Genomic DNA, 16,451 nt, shown 5'->3' with positions numbered 1-16,451 from the left:
ACAATACAGATTTTTTTATACTTCACTATCTTTTTCTTATAAGACTTCCATAAGGTCAGTTGATAATTATCAGAGCATGTAACCCAACTGGTTTTGAATAGATAACATGACACTAATTTCAAAATAGCTGCTTTCCAGCTAGTTATTTAAATACAAAAAGTCAGAATAGCATTTACATTCAATTGACTTGTTATATATTTGAGATTGACTTGCCTCTTATAATTCACTAGAAGAGACAGAAAATTCAAAATTTTAATAATGCATAAAATTACTAAATATTTGTATGTTTTGAATTAGATTTGTGTTCAGATTTGAAAATATATTGGGGATGAGGTTCATCAATAACATTATCTAAACAAGGTTTTAAAAAATCAAAAGTTTAAAAATGATGCATTTGATACCTTACTGTCATTTGACTCTTTTAAATCAGGAAATTTTTTCCCCTCTTCAGTTAAAGAAATTTTAAATTAAGAATTATTTTAAAACACCATAAAAGTACATGCAATAAAGTACATTATCAGTTACTTAATGCAAAAATTAAAAAAAAAACATTAACATGTTTTCCATCTGTATTTGTCATATACTTTTAAAGAAATAATAATTATTTTAATTTTACTTCACAACCATCCCCTCTTCTCTAGAATTAACTACTATTCTGGAATTAGAACATATCAAAACACTATATAGAAAAATTGTGATTTGTAAATCACAATGTCTCACATATATGTGTATGTCCATGCAATATAAAATTGCTTGATATTTCACAACTTTACATAATTGATAACTTACCATTATGAGAACACGACATTTGTTTTATTCACTTGCCTGAAATTTACCAAATTTGGGGATCTATTCCACTCACTTGATAATGTAGACAGTTCAAATTATTTGTTCTATTTTCAGTATTTGATTATATAAATGTGTTACAATTTATTTTTCTAATTGAGTCATTAAAATTGAGATTTTTGTCAAATTTTCATTATAACAAGGTCTGCTGAACATATTTTAAATTCTTCATACCTATTGTATGAATTTCTTCAGGGCAAATATATAGACATGTAATCGCTGGTTGACAGGGTTTTCATGTCTTCAGTGAGACTAGATAACTCCTCACTGTTCTTCTAAGTCGTGGTACTAAAGCACCCTGGTAAAAGCATAGTCAGAAATCCAGTGTCCTCAGCTTTTGATCAGCATTTCCTATTGCCATGAGCTGAGCACTTATTGGCAACTGTGGCCTATTTTCCATCTGCAAATCACAGCAGAACAATCCTTGACTCTATTTTGACAAAGTCCACATCAGGATACAAGCCCCAGAAATCCTCAGCTGCCATTTGACCTGAATAGGTGACTATCTTCAGGGTAATCCCAGGGCAACTCTGTTTGCAATAACAGCCAATACTTTACTGATGCAAATGCTTCTTGACTATGGCCACAATGTCCCCTTCTCTGTTCCATTGTCTCCCATTCCTGCCCACCCTCTAGGCTTTATTCCTCATACCATTGTCCAGTGATCAGCTCTTACTAGCCCACACATTCAATAAATGACACAAGAACTTCTGCTCAAGAAGCAAAGTCTTGCCTTGCAAATCTGCTCCACAACACTTATACCCCTTATTGCGTTCCCACCACAAAGCAGCAGCAGATTTCCTGTCCAATAGCTTCCCATTTACAATTCAATATAATTTTAGTAACTTTTTCAAATATTATCTCCATTTGAAGACATTTTTTTTTATTTCTAGGAATTGTATAGCTTTTGTTGCTATTCTATTTTTTCTCTTCTATTTTCTATTTGTTTATCACTGGTAGATAAACACGCTTTACCCGTAGATTGATTTTCGCGTTCCACAATCTACTGGAACTCTCTTCTGCGTTCAGTATTCTTCTTACTAGGATGTGAGGGCGATATGGCTGTGACACCTGTCACCCCACTGATGGCCAGGATTGACTCAGCTGATCTGGCTGGCTAGGCAGGTGTCCCCTTCCTCTCTCAGTGCTCCATGTGCTTCCTTCTTGTCTTCCGGGAGCGGGGATGCACCGGTCTTCCAGCCAGGGTGTAAGAATAGCTGCACTCCCCTACTAGAACCTCCAAACAAGCTCTCAATATTCTTCTTACTAAAGTAATAAATAACCGAGCAGTTTCATTCCATGAGTTTGAATTGCGAGTGGTAAACATATGTTTTTCTCTTTGTTTTGAATGGTGTGCAGGTTTTGTAAGGTCTCTGATGAAGGATTTCTTCTTTATATTTTAAACTGAAAATATATGTACTTTAATTTTTGGTATGTTTCCTTAATTCTTTACAAATTCTTTTCTCATTCACTATTTTTTAAATATAGTTTCTCCCCAATTTCTATATTCAGAAATATAGTTTCTCTTCTTTGGCACCTCCTGTTTATGTGTGTTGAATTTTATCTTTCTATCAGCCATGTCATTTAGCATCTCGTATTTTTTATTTCTCAAACTCTGTATGCAAATTTACAGGTAATTTCCTCAGGACTGTATTTCCGATTCTCTACCTAGCAGTTCTGAATCTCTTATTTAGCCCATTCACTGAATTTTAAATTCCAGTGACTACATATTTTTCCTAGAAGTAAATTATATAGCACTTTTTCCTAAACTTAAGGATTCTTTAATACAGGATAGTGCCTTATTTTGTATTTCTTCCTATTCTTTCCCCTTTTTTATTATTTTATCTTCAACTCATATTGTCCTTGTTATATACTTCTAGATATTTCTTTATTATGTTATATTGGATAAAATAGAATTCTATACTTTTATGCTCATATGATTTCTTTCAGACTATTGTAGTCTCTCTAGTTCTTAGTGTACGAATATTCTGATGACTTTGTGATTAATGATCTCCTTTTGTAGTTATTTTCCTTTTGAGCTGTGCACTGCTTATGATGAGCTCATTTTTAGTTGAGGCTGTATTGTGTTTCCTGAGGGAATAGCATTTGCCTGACTTTTTGACGAATGCTAACACAAAAAGCAAAATAAAACCAACTCATCCCCAAGTGGCACATAGTTTGGGGATTTGATTTCTCACAGGGTGCTCATTTTTCCCTGTCTAGACCTCTAAAGGAAAGGGAAAGTTTTCTGTCTGCCTCTTTCAGCTTGCAGATAGAATTTTCTAGTGACTATTTCACTATCAGGTGCATTTGTGGAGTCCAAGATTATGTGAATTTCCATTTTACTTCTCTGTGTTAGAGAACCCATTTTAGAACTAAGGACAGATCAGCAACTCCACATACACCCCCATTTGTTCAGTTATACTTCATCTTATGCTTAACTTAAATTTTCCTCTTTGGTTTGACATCTAGTAATTTCCCTATCTTTACCTAATCTACATGATTATAAATCTATTCTCTTTGTTTTAATCACCATATATGTACTTGAAATGGAAGAAATGCGGGAAGTTATATCACATCAATTCAATATAGCATTTTGCCTTAAAGTTTCTAATCTAAAATTTACAATAGACTTCAGCACTTCATGCTAAAGTGCTTTCTTAAAATGTTTACATATCAGAAAGTGAGATATTTATATCTAAAGGGAAAATGGCTCTGTATTTGTACGTTAATGAGCAAATGTGTAAAGGTTTAATGGTTGATATGTATTTTGGAGATGAACATTTACAAAGATATTTTATTTGTATTTAAGGCTGAAGTATATTAACCTCTGAATAGTTCTATTTACTAAGTAACATTATTATATCTGTTGTTTTAATCAACTGGCACTCCTATTTCAAATCATGATTTGAGAAACAGAATGAGTATCCTTATTTCTTTTGACATTAACAAATGTCTGTCAGTATTTAAATTACATATACATTGGGGCCTTCCTGGTGGTGCAGGGGTTAAATTCTCAGTACTATCAAGCTATCACCAGCCACTAAGACATGAGGTTGGTCCCCAGCCAGACAGCTAATCTACATGGTGCAGCAGACATCTCCTATCTTGCCCACTGCTCCCCTTGGCAGTATATTTCTGTAAGTACACCTGTTCTGCTCTCCACTCTGTCTCTGATGAATTCTCACCATCCCTACCTCTGGCCTGCAATCTAGGTCTCTCCATAAATAAATAAATGAATAAATCTTTAAATAAATTTCATAAAAATTTTGTTAAAATGCTGGGTTATGTATTATTGTCATATAAAAGAAGCTATTGGCAACGGACTATAGTGCCTTGCATGTGTACATACTGTGATATAATTCATATGCTAAATGCATATAATTTATGATTTTCAAACATGTATTTAATACAACTGGATTTTTGCAGGTTTTATTTAAAAAGCACTTACTTTATAGGTGTTTATAGACATCTATTTCTTTGTCTATTTTACAGTCATCTATTAATACTTAAACCATCACATAGTTGAAGGACAACTTTTTTAATAATGTTACATAATTTTCATTCTTTTTAATGATTTTTTACTTGCTGTTTTTTTGGGTTTTTTTCCTAAATTTTTGTAGAGAGCTTCAAGTGACTGTGTGGAAAGGATTCTTTTGGTTATGATTATATCACTCTTGGTACAAGAGTCAGGCAGAGAGCAGGCAATAACTCAAGGACCTTTCCCTTGTATTTTGCCAATGCTGCAGCACTCCTGTTCCAGTCTCTCACTATTTTTACAAAGAAAATAAGCAAAATGAGGTTTGTCCTTCACTCATTGTTACTCTTTCCTTGCAAATATAGATTTATAAAATTGTTCTTTATTTTTTTCCCAGTGTGATTTCTAAACACTTGGGAAATTTCTTTTTCATTTTATACTCAGCATGCCTGTCCTTTTAGTATAAGGTAATGAAGGACAGACATTTCAGTAGACTGTTGGAAAGGAATAAAGCACATACAGGGTATATTCTGGTAAATATTAGCGAAGATGTAAGAGTCTGTAGAGTTGTCTAAACTGACAGACAGAATTAAATTGGAGCATGATATTTTTAAATAACTCTTCAAGGACAGTGAGTTTCCTGTCTTTTTATGTAGATAGGAGTTTTATTGTTTCAATTCTCCAAGATAGGTACTTAATCTACCTCTGTTATAAATGTAACTATAATAACATCTAGCTTGACATTTCATACATTCTTTTCACAATAAGTATATACTTAACAGTAATACTAATATTTACATTTTGTTTATCACTCTGTATATACACATGACAACTGCAAGCATGTAATTTATAGCTTCAAGATGAGATTAATAAATTCATAAAGGAAATATTCTTATTCAGGTATCATTGTGATTGAAAACCGAGAGAAAAAGCACTAATACTCATTTTTACATCAAAACAGTAGGTTAACTTCTTCAACAGAATGTTCGTTCTGTAGCTAATACCATATAACTTGACTGAATTCAGAACTGACCACTATATTTAAAAATCAGTTTTATTATTTTAGACTGTGTGCCTCTGTTTCTTCTCTGTGTATAAGTTTCAGGTGTAATGCATCCTTGGTATTTTTAAAATCCAGAATGAAACCATTCATAGAATTAATTTTAGAATTAGATTTTAGTGTATGATAGTTTTAAAGAGTTGTTCTTTACAGTGGCATATATTTTTTAAAGGTTTATTTATTTATGCATACAGAGCTGGGGGACAGCCAGAGGTGCAGGGGCAGTGAGAGTATTCACCAGAGACAGAGTGGGGAGCAGAACAGGCAGACTGACAATGTACACTGCTGAGGGGAGCAGCGGGTGGGTCAGGAGAGGTCTGCCGTGCCATGTGGATCACCTCCAGGGCAAGGACCAAACTCATACTGAAGTGGCTTTAGCTTCCTAGTGCTGTGCTTTAACCTGCTGCACCACCAGGGAGGGTCCCTGTGGTATATTTTAAATTTACTATATGGGTAATTGGAGAAGGTATTTTTGCTTAAAAAATTGACAGATTTTTGAAATAGTTTATCTTCCATGTATTTTTCAGTTTTTAGACAGAATGGCAAGAGACTTGTTGCAGTGAACCTACTAGCCTTCTAAAGACACCTACCAGAGTGTCATATACAGAAACGCTTCCAAACACACTTTACAAAATCAACATTACTTACACAAAATTATATGAAAGGAAAAAGTAAAAAAAAAAAATCTACAGGCTAATATTCTTGATGAAAATAGTTATAAAAAATCCTCAAATTTTCCATAGGGAAAATTTACAGGCAAGTTTATTATAACTGTTTAATGCCAGCAGACGGAGACGTCAAAGTAGAACTTTTGTACTCACAGTGGGACATTACCAGAATAAACAATGTACCTTGCAGTTACAGGGTCCAAAACAAGGGTCTTCATTTGTGCTCCCAATGCCACTACAATTACAGCGTATGCAGTCTGGGTAGCCAGTGTAGCCCCTGGCACATCGATCACAGCTCAAACCTCCAAAGCCGGGTTTACAATAGCAGGATCCAGGTGCCAGACCTAAGGGAAGATGGGTGACACAACAACACTTTAAAGCAAAGGCACCTACTTAGCTCCCAAGATTTTAGAAAGTCTGTTTTGACACAAAAATTAGATTATTGATGTTCACCAGCAAAGAAAAATTAAGGCCACAATGTAGAAGGTTTAATTAGAAGCTGGCTATGATTCTCTAACATATCATCTTTCAAGCATGATTAAAAATATTGTGAATTAATAAAAGAAAGACATCATAATAATAATCAAGGAGTAATTTTCTAACACAGACAGATGACACTGGATTAAGACTAAAAAGTACCCTGTCATAGCCATTGGTTCATAAGCCCCTTTAGACTATCCAAGATGGAACATTGTCATGAGTTTTAAAATATTTAATAGCACTAGTCTAAGTATAATATCACTAAGTACAAAAAAAGACTAAGTGCTTTTGTGGAAATGGATATTCTGGTGATTAAAAAAAATTAGAAGGAAAGAAATGAAAGTAGCTTAAAGCTACTTTTTTATTTTTAAATAAATATATCACTATGATAACTATATCTGAAGGGGTAAGAGAGCCATACTTCCAAAAAATCCTAAGCAGATGGCTTCACTAGTGAGTTATAATAAATCTTCAAAGATGAACTAACATCCATTCTTCTTAATTCTTTCAAAAAATTGAAGTAGAGGGAATGCTTCCAAACACACTTTATGAATCAACATTACTTGTACAAAATTAGATGACAGGAAATAATATTTTAAAAAAATCTACAAACCAATATTTTTTATGAAAATAGATACAAAAATCCTCAACAGAATCTTAGCAAACTAACTCAATAACAAATTGAATGGCTCATACATCATGACCAAATGGGATTTATTTCAAGAATCTAAGGATGATTCCCATTTGCAAATTAATCAGTGTAATATACATCAACAAAAGGAAAGATAAAAGTCAGATGATCATTTCAATAGATGTAGAGAAGTCATTTAACATGATTCAATAGTCATTTATTATAAAATGAAGTTAATGCAATATGATAAAAATTATTATAAAATTAACACAAAAATAACATATCCTAACATGATAAAGGCCATATATTGTGGGTGTAGCAACAAGGCTCCTTTCAAGTTAGACACTTGATTGTCTTGGGCAATACTGATGTGCTTTGGGCCCAGGGACTGATCAGTGAAAAGCCTTGTTAATAAGATTTGAGCCATGGATGGGAATCAGGTGTATACTCACTTCCCAAAAATCCATAATCCAGTGTTCAGTTTGACCCACTCTTCTCTGTTAAAAAAAGAGGTCTGAATCCTGTTCTTGGGAGAATCATACATCCTATAGGAAAACCTTAGCTCCCAAGATTTTAGTATAGTAACTTTTTAAAGTCTACTTTAACATAAACAATAGAGTTTTAATGTTCAACAACAAAGACACACAATGTAGTAGGTTTAATTAGAATCTGGCTATAATTCTCTAACATATGATCTTTTAAGCATAATTAAAAATATTGTGAATGAATAAAAGAAAAACTTCCTACAGCCTGCTCCTCGACTCTTGTTTCCTTACCTTATCACTGCAGTGTTGTCTGACATATCAATACATGTCAAACCCACAACCAACATCATACTCAAAGATGAGAAACAAAGCTTTTCCTCTAAGATGAAGTACACCACAAAGATATCCAATTTTGCCACTACTATTTCACATAGTATTGCTGGTCCTAACTAGAGCAATTAATAAGGGAAATAGAAAAAAAAAAAAAGAAATGCAAACTGAGAAGTAAAACTATCACTATTGTCAGACAGCAAGACCACTGAAAACTAATAGAAAAAATAATTCATTGCAATAAAGTGTTGAACTAAAAAATCAAATTTACAAAAACCTTTTGAATTCCTATATTTGAACACTGAACTAAAAAATATAAAATCAATGCACACAAAAAAAGAATTAAATAAGTCGTTATGAACCCAAGTGCCCAATGGCAAATGAATGGATAAAGAAATCATGTAATAAATCTTCAGTGGAATAGTACTCAGTTATTTAAAATATAAGCGTGTTTTTTTGGAGAAAAATGGATGAATCTTGTGGTGATTATGTTAAGTGAAATAAGACAGAAAGTGGAAGACAGATACCAGAAGGTTTCACTTATATGGAATATAAGTAAATATAATCCATGAAAACAAATTGGCAATGCAAAACAAAAGCAATACTTTTACTGTGTGAAATATAGGCAAAACGGGGATAGGAGAATTTGATGAAGAGTCAGTCATGCATGTTTACATGTGAATGGGGGGAAATGTACACCCAGGTTTACATAGATATGTGAATGGTTGAAAAATAAATAAAATCAGAGGGCAAAAAGTAACTGAATAGTTAATAATAAATATGACAAAGTACATGAAAGTCCTATATAATGAAAACTATAAGACATTATTAATGAAAATACTAGACAGCACAAAGATAATCCATGTTCATGGATTAGAAGACAATGTTAAAAGGACTGTCTTAATCAATTCCAAAATATTAAAAAATATTAAAATCAGATCTGTCATATGATCATGCAATTCTACTACCAAGTTTCTAACCAAGGAATAAAAAAACACTAATTCAAAGAGATGCAAGCTCGCCTGTGTTCATTCCAGCACTATTTATAATAGCCCAAGTCACGGAAACAGCCCAAGTATCCAACAAGATGAGTGGTGATAGCTGGGATGGAAAGGGGGCCCCATGGAGTACAGAGGAGAATTGTTGGACTTCATCCATGAGTACAGTGTGGTAACATATTGATAGATGGAAAGGTGTGAGCCTACAATGCTAAATCTTCTATAGTTTATAAACCAATGTTGCCTGAATAAAAAATAAAACAATTAAAACCAAACTTGAAAATATTTATAGACATATCTTTGCTAAATTATTATTGCAATAAATAAAAATTAGAAATAATATTAGTATATATAGAGAGTTGAATGAATAAATAATTGTAAGCCTACATAAAGATATATTACACAAAAATACATAGTAGATATGGGGGAATATTCATATAAAGTTGCAACAAATAATATCTGAATTACTACTGCATGATGAACTGATATTTTTAATTCTTCCACTTTTCATAACTTTTCCAACAATATGTTTACTATTTTAAAAGCAGGCAAAGTTAAATGACATCGCTAAAAATAATATGAGTTATTCAGCCCTCCCTGGTGGCACAGCGGGTTAAGCACAATACTAAGAACCTAAACTCACTGCAGCATAAGTTCAATCCCCCACCCTGGAGATGATCCACATGACTTGGCAGAGATCTCTTGACTAGCCCACTGCTCCCCTCAGCAGTATATTTCAGTCTATCTGCCTATTCTGCTCCCCACTCTGTCTCTGATGAATCCTCTCACTGCCCCTGCACCTCTGACCTGTACCCCAGTTCTGCATGCATAAATAAATAAATCTTTAAAAAAAATAAGGTGAATTTGTTATTACTATAAAAAGGAGCAATAAGGGCCTTCCCTGGTGGCACAGCGGGTTAAAGCATAGCACTGAGAATCCAAAGCCACTTCCGCATGAGTTCGATTCCCGCCTGCCCCGGAGGTGACCACATGGCGTAGCAGACCTCTCCTGACCCGCCCGCTGCTCCCCTCAGCAGTGTACTTCATCGATCTGCCTGTTCTGCTCCTCACTCTGTCTCTGGTGAATCCTCTCACCCTCCGCATCCTTGGCCTGTACCCCAGTTCTGTATGAATAAATGGATAAATCTTTAAAAAAAAAAAAATCTTTTAAAAAAAATGAAAAAAAAAGAAAAATTACCTCAAAATACACCACTTAAGTATTAAAGTTAACATCTTTTAATCTTTTAAGATTTTAGACTTTAAAGCTAAATTGATAATCCCAAGTTTTACAAAGAAAGCAGATAAACTACCCTGTAGCAAAGAAACTGCCAATATTTTCACTTGAAAGTCAGTGGTGAAAGAAACTGATATCATAGCCATAATTTATTTTGGTCTCTCAAAAAAAAAAAAAGAACCCACTTTGAGATATAAATAAACTGTTACATAAATAAATATATCCTAAGAATTTTTACATTGGTTAGCAATTCTGGAAGTAGCTCTTGAACATTTTGCATCAAAGTGTCACTTTGACATTTACTTTTTTTTTTAAGGTTTGGATTTTATCATGAAATTCAAACCTCAGAGAAAGTAATTGGCTTAAATTAGTGACAGCCTCTTCCCTTTCGTTACTCATGACTCCTACTTTTTAATCCTTTATGTATACTTCTTGCTTTCTGCATTATTGACATCTCAGTATGAGATCTCTATTTGCTCTTCCCACTGCGGTACACACATCTCTCAGTGAAAGCTGTCATTTCATACAGGAAACCATAGAAGCTACAAAGCAATCTAATCAATAAGAAGACAAAAATTACATACCCGACTGATATGTGAGTGACCACAAAATATAGATTTGCATAGACATTTAAAAGTCTATGTGCACATATGAAACAAAATGATTGAACTCGTCTTGCTTTTAAAGCACTGTAATCAAACATGAAAGTAATTATTGGGATACATAAAAAAGAGAACACTGATATAAGTCTAGGACATGAATAAAATTAACTACAAAAAGCTCTCGTGAAAATAATCCTGTTTGGCTCATAGCTGCCCCGGCCTCAGAGGCTTTGCTCTCACCTCTGCGAGCATGCTTCACATCCTTGACACAGACTTCACTTACGGAGCCAACGGCATCACAGTGACATGGTTGGCATGGTCTAGGATACTTGGGTGATACCTAAAAATACAAAATGCTTTTCATTAATTGTAATAAAAAAATCAAATAATTTTCAACGCAGTAAACTTCAAGATAATTATAGTACATAGTAATGAACTATATTGAGAAAAATTGTAAGAAACTAGTTTTAATATATGCTTACCATTTCTATAAGTCCATCTTTACCATATGGATACACAGAATTAAAAAGGCAAAAGCAATACTTCTATCTATCTGTTGCCTTGATTCAATGGTTACCAAGATTCTGTCTTATAACATTCAACACATTTTGTCCTTTGCTGAAGTTTTTTAAAAAATCCCAAATGAAGTCTTTTAACCCAACCCATTTCAGTATTCCTTTTATAACCATAATTGGCATTATAACATAAAATGCTTTATTTTCTAATATTCATTCTATAAAATACTCTTCCTAATTGTTTTTTTTATTACAGCATTAATTAAAATTAGCATTTTTCCCCAAATTTATTTTTCAGGAACTTTTTGCACAAAAAGCATGGCATGAGTAAATGAAAATCCATATAGATTCTTTAAAAATATTACTACTGGCCCTCCCTGGTGGCGCAGCGGGTTAAAGCACAGCACTAAGAAGCTTTAGCCACTTCCTTATGAGTTCCTGCCTGTCCCGGAGGTGATCCACATGGCGAGGCAGACCTCTCCTGACCTGCCCGCTGCTCCCCTCAGCAATGTACTTCATCCATCTGCCTGTTCTGCTCCCCATTCTGTCTCTGGAGAATCCTCTCACCCTCTGCATCTCTGGCCTGTACCAAGTTCTGTATGAATAAATAAATAAATAAATCTTTAAAAAAATTACTACTGAATAGTTAAATTAAATCTTGTTTTTCTAGAGAGGCAGCACACCCAGGAGAAAACCATGTAAGGCCCCTAATTAGGGAAGTTTGAGCTCATTGCCCAGGATAGCCACTTACTAATTGCAATGTGGTATGACTTACTATTTCTTTCTAATATGAGAATACTAATAACAACTATTGTGATGTTAAATTAAAATTAAAAGGAATAAAATTTTAAAGAATCTCAGAAGATTCCTATCTATAGTACGAATTCAATGTAGCCAGTAGCTTTTAGGATTAGATATTTTAATTAGACAAAGCCAGACTGTACTAATATACTCCAAGTACATTTATTTTCCAGGTGCAACAGAATAAGACCATCAACAATAAAATTATTTGCCTTGCTAAGAAACACTTAAATACTGATGAGATATACATGTGTGTATTCATAAGCACATATAAATGCATCTGTGTTTAACATACACACAAAAAGTTGTCATATGCCAGCTCAGAGCTTGCCCAGGGTTCATGATGCCACCACATGAGAGAACAGTCAGGGAAGCCCTGGAGGGCCAGCAACAAGTCTTTATTGAAGCAACAGGATGCCTGAAGCAGCAACATGTGGAATATCCATGGCCCCTGGTGGGAGGTGGACATAGTCCACAATGGCAGTGGACACTCCCAGACAGCCTGGCAGCCTTCAGGATAGGCTCTCTTAGGCCCCCCAGGGCAGCCTCCAAGCCACAGTAGCAGTGGCAACAGGAACAGCCATGGTGGCAGTCAGCAGTAGCATCCCCTCTGGGCTCAAGCCCTAATACAATAGTGCCCGATCCCAGTACAACCTGCCCCGGGAGCCATATTAGCTTTCATATGATTTGTGGATCAAGCCAGCATAGGGTCAAATTTATATAGCCTAATGCTAGGTTACATAGGTGTATGTTTTTGTGCATGTGAATTATACTTCCAACTATACTTCAACTATATTACTGACTGTCTTCTGCACATGCAGATTACATCTCAAGGCTACGCTAATAGATACTATGCCACCTGTACTGGAAGATCATAGAAAAAACAGCCTGAGAATATATATATATATATATATATATATATATATATATATATATATATATATATATATATAGGATTAATGTACAAATGAAAACCAGCTTGCTAATATAAATGAAACTGTCATAACTAGAGACTTATTTAAAATGTCTCAGAATTACAATAAACTGTGCTTTCATATCAGCACCCTGACATGCATGCAGTTGTAGTCTTAGAGAAGAGAGAGCACAACTGGAAAAATGTTTTTAAAGAAATAATATTGAAAATTTATTAAATAGGCTATAAAGTCTCAATTTATAAGCCTCGAGTTCAGTTTAATCCTTCTTGTACTTGTCCACCTTGTTTGTATTATTTTTATTCTTTTTCTTAATCTCATTATTATTCCTTCCGCTTTTTTTCTTTTTCCTTATCCTCCTCCTCTCCCTTCTTCTTACCCATCCCCTGCTTCTTCTCTTCTGCATTTTCTTCTGTTGTTACCTCCTTTCCCTCTTACCTTCTTACAAATGAAAAAAAAAAAAATCCTTTGTTTTCAGGCCAATGTTTGTTAGTATAAAAAAACAGCACCCTGTTACTTAATTGTTTCTCAGTCCTCTTTTTCAATAGAAACTGAGATATCACAAAATAAAATAATGAAAAAAATATATACAATGGAAAGTAGCATAAAAAAGCTGGTGTACAAAATGTATAAAGCAAGTATTAACAGACCTAAAGGGAGACATTGACAGAATACAATAATGGTGGGAATTTTATCACCTCACTTACAGCAATGGGCATATTATTTAGACAGAAAATCAATAAAGGAATAATGACCTTAAATGGCAAATCAGATGATAGGATTTATAGATACTTATGGAATATTCACCCCCCAAACAACAGTATATACATTCTTTTTAAATGCTATGAAAACTTCTCAAGGACAGACCATCTTATGGGACACAAAGTAATTCAAAAAGATAGTCAACACCAACTATTAGACACATGATAGAACTATAAACCACACACACTATACCATATACAGAATAGAACATAGGCAAATCACTCCATGACACACACTTCAGAAACACTCGAAAACTCATCTGTAGAAGCAAGGTAAATAAAGGAGCATATTAATGACTGAAACTATATCAAACTAAAAAGCTTCTGTTGAGCAAAAGAGAAGCCCCACTGAATGGGAGAAAATAATTTCATACCATATATATGTATGGTAAAGGGCTGATGATAACGACTTACAAAGAACTCATACAACTCAACAAAATGAATTAAATGACCCAATTAAGAGCTAAATAGACACTTCTCCGAAGAAGAAATGGCCAACAAGCATGTTAAAAAATGTTTAACATTATCAGGGAAGTGCAAATCAAAGCCACAATGAGATACCACCTCCCACTGAGAGAACTGCCCATACTAAAAATAAAGAATGGCCCTCCCTGGTGGCGCAGCGGGTTAAAGCACAGCACTGAGAATTTGAAGCCACTTCTGTATGAGTTCGATTCCCGCCTGCCGCCTGCCCCGGAGGAGACCACATGGCGAGCCAGACCTCTCCTGACCCGCCCGCTGCTCCCCTCAGCAGTGTACTTCGTCGATCTGCCTGTTCTGCTCCCCTCTCTGTCTCTGGTGAAGCCTCTCACTGCCCCTGAGCCTCTGGCCTGTACCCCAGTTCTGTATGAATAAATAAATCTAAAAAAATAAAAATTAAAAAAAAAATAAAGAAACAGAAATAAGAACAACAAGGGCTGTCGAGGATGTGGAGAATGCAAACCAGTATAACCACTATGGAAAGCTAAGTGAAGTTTTCTCAAAGCACTAGAAATGGATCTGTCATAAAACCCTTATTCCAATTGTAGGAATCTATTCAGAAAACACAAAAAACACTGATTCAAAAGGAAACATATACTCCTGTTTACAATAGCCAAAATATGGAAGCATCCAAAATGTCCCAGAGTAGATGAAAGGATCAAGAAGATGTGGTATATACATATGATGGAATACTACTCTGTGGTCAGAAAAGATAAACTTAAGCCATTTGCAGTGATTTGAATGTAGCTGGAAGGGTTGATATTAAGCTAAATAAGTAAGAAGGAAAAGGATTTATATTGAATGGTTTCACTCATAGGTGGAATATAGGGAAACCAACAAAGGGTTGGATAAAGACAGGCTTTAAAAGCTGAGCATGGATATGAGGCATCCATGAGAGGAAGGAGAGGGGGTGGAAGGAGGTGAAAAGTGGCAGCAGAAGAGCACAAGAGAAAATGGTAATGTGCTATGGGTGTTTTGGTGGTGTGAGAACAGTGATCAGATCTGAGGAGAGATATCACATATGTCCAAATTTAAATAAATATGATTGAAAAGGTAAAAATAAAAATTGTGGTATGCTCATGGAAAGGAATACTACTCAGCGATATTTTTTAAAAGAACCATTGAGGCACACAACATGGGCACATCTGAAAATGTGAAATTGCATGCACTTTATGATTTCATTTTTATGAAATTCACTTAGAGGGAAAATTGATTTAAATTATTGAAATCAGAATCAAATTTGCTTACAGGTTGAGAATGACTAGAATGAGGCACAATAATAGATTCTAAAGAGATCAAAATATTGTATACCTTATCCTCAAATAGTTTATCTGTTTCTACTATGAAACATAGATTAATCACCTTTTACAGTGCTAAGTCTTATTAAAATTATTTTTCCATACAGTGCATCTTGCATAAAAAAATCAAAATAACATTTCATGAAAGAACATGTATACTTTACCCCTTTGGGTCTGAAGAAACCATCAATGCATGTCTCACAATTTATACCAGCAGTGTTTTGGGTACAATTGATACACACACCACCTCCAATGTATTTTCCATGTATATTTAAACTCAGATTTCTTCTGGCAACATTTTCATCATAATAGCATTCATCAGCTTTCCCATGACAATTGCATGCTGCATTAGGGAAAAATAAATCCATAAATATTAATTTCATATATATTTAAAAGTCATTTTCTGCTATGTAATAGACATATATTGTAATGGAAATTATATTACATTCAACATCTTTAAAATCAGTACCAAAGTATGTAGAAAGTATTTGGATTTATTACTTATATTATTAAATTCACACTTCTTAATAGAACTTGAAATAACTAAAACATAAATTATGCTGAATTTTTATGAAATTTCAAGTATTTGACTGATTTTATCTTATAAAACTGATATAATAACTCAACCTACAATTTCTTATATTACAAGCAATTAATATGAATTATGGTTCTGAAAAATTAATATCCAGAAAATGGATTATTTCATGTGAATCTGTTTTAGATCCTATGGGTTAAAGAAGGAACAGTTAAGATAATATTTTTTGGGTTCTCCCTGGTGGCACAACCTGTTAAAGCATTGCACTATTAAGCTATCTGCAGCCACTGAAGCAAGAGTTCCATTCCCTGTCAGCG

The 16,451-nt window shown here is 34.1% G+C and overlaps 1 protein-coding gene across 2 annotated transcripts in view; it reads right to left on the bottom strand.

Annotated features, from left to right (window-relative positions):
• LAMA2 (laminin, alpha 2) overlaps positions 1-16,451 on the bottom strand; it is a 489,259-nt gene that overhangs the window by 266,517 nt on the left and 206,291 nt on the right. For both annotated transcript variants that reach the window (XM_004673842.1, XM_004673843.1), the window contains exons 8-10: positions 15,764-15,942; positions 11,053-11,152; positions 6,236-6,396 (exon numbers count right to left, since the gene is read on the bottom strand). In XM_004673842.1, coding sequence (XP_004673899.1) covers positions 6,236-6,396; positions 11,053-11,152; positions 15,764-15,942 — 440 coding nt within the window. The remainder of the gene's footprint in view (positions 1-6,235; positions 6,397-11,052; positions 11,153-15,763; positions 15,943-16,451) is intronic.

This window comes from Condylura cristata, unplaced genomic scaffold, assembly GCF_000260355.1.
Source record: "Condylura cristata isolate star-nosed mole 26May11 unplaced genomic scaffold, ConCri1.0 scaffold00001, whole genome shotgun sequence".
Taxonomy (NCBI): domain Eukaryota; kingdom Metazoa; phylum Chordata; class Mammalia; order Eulipotyphla; family Talpidae; genus Condylura; species Condylura cristata.
Note: the sequence above shows the minus strand (reverse complement) of the source record. Positions and strands in the feature narration are given on the sequence as shown.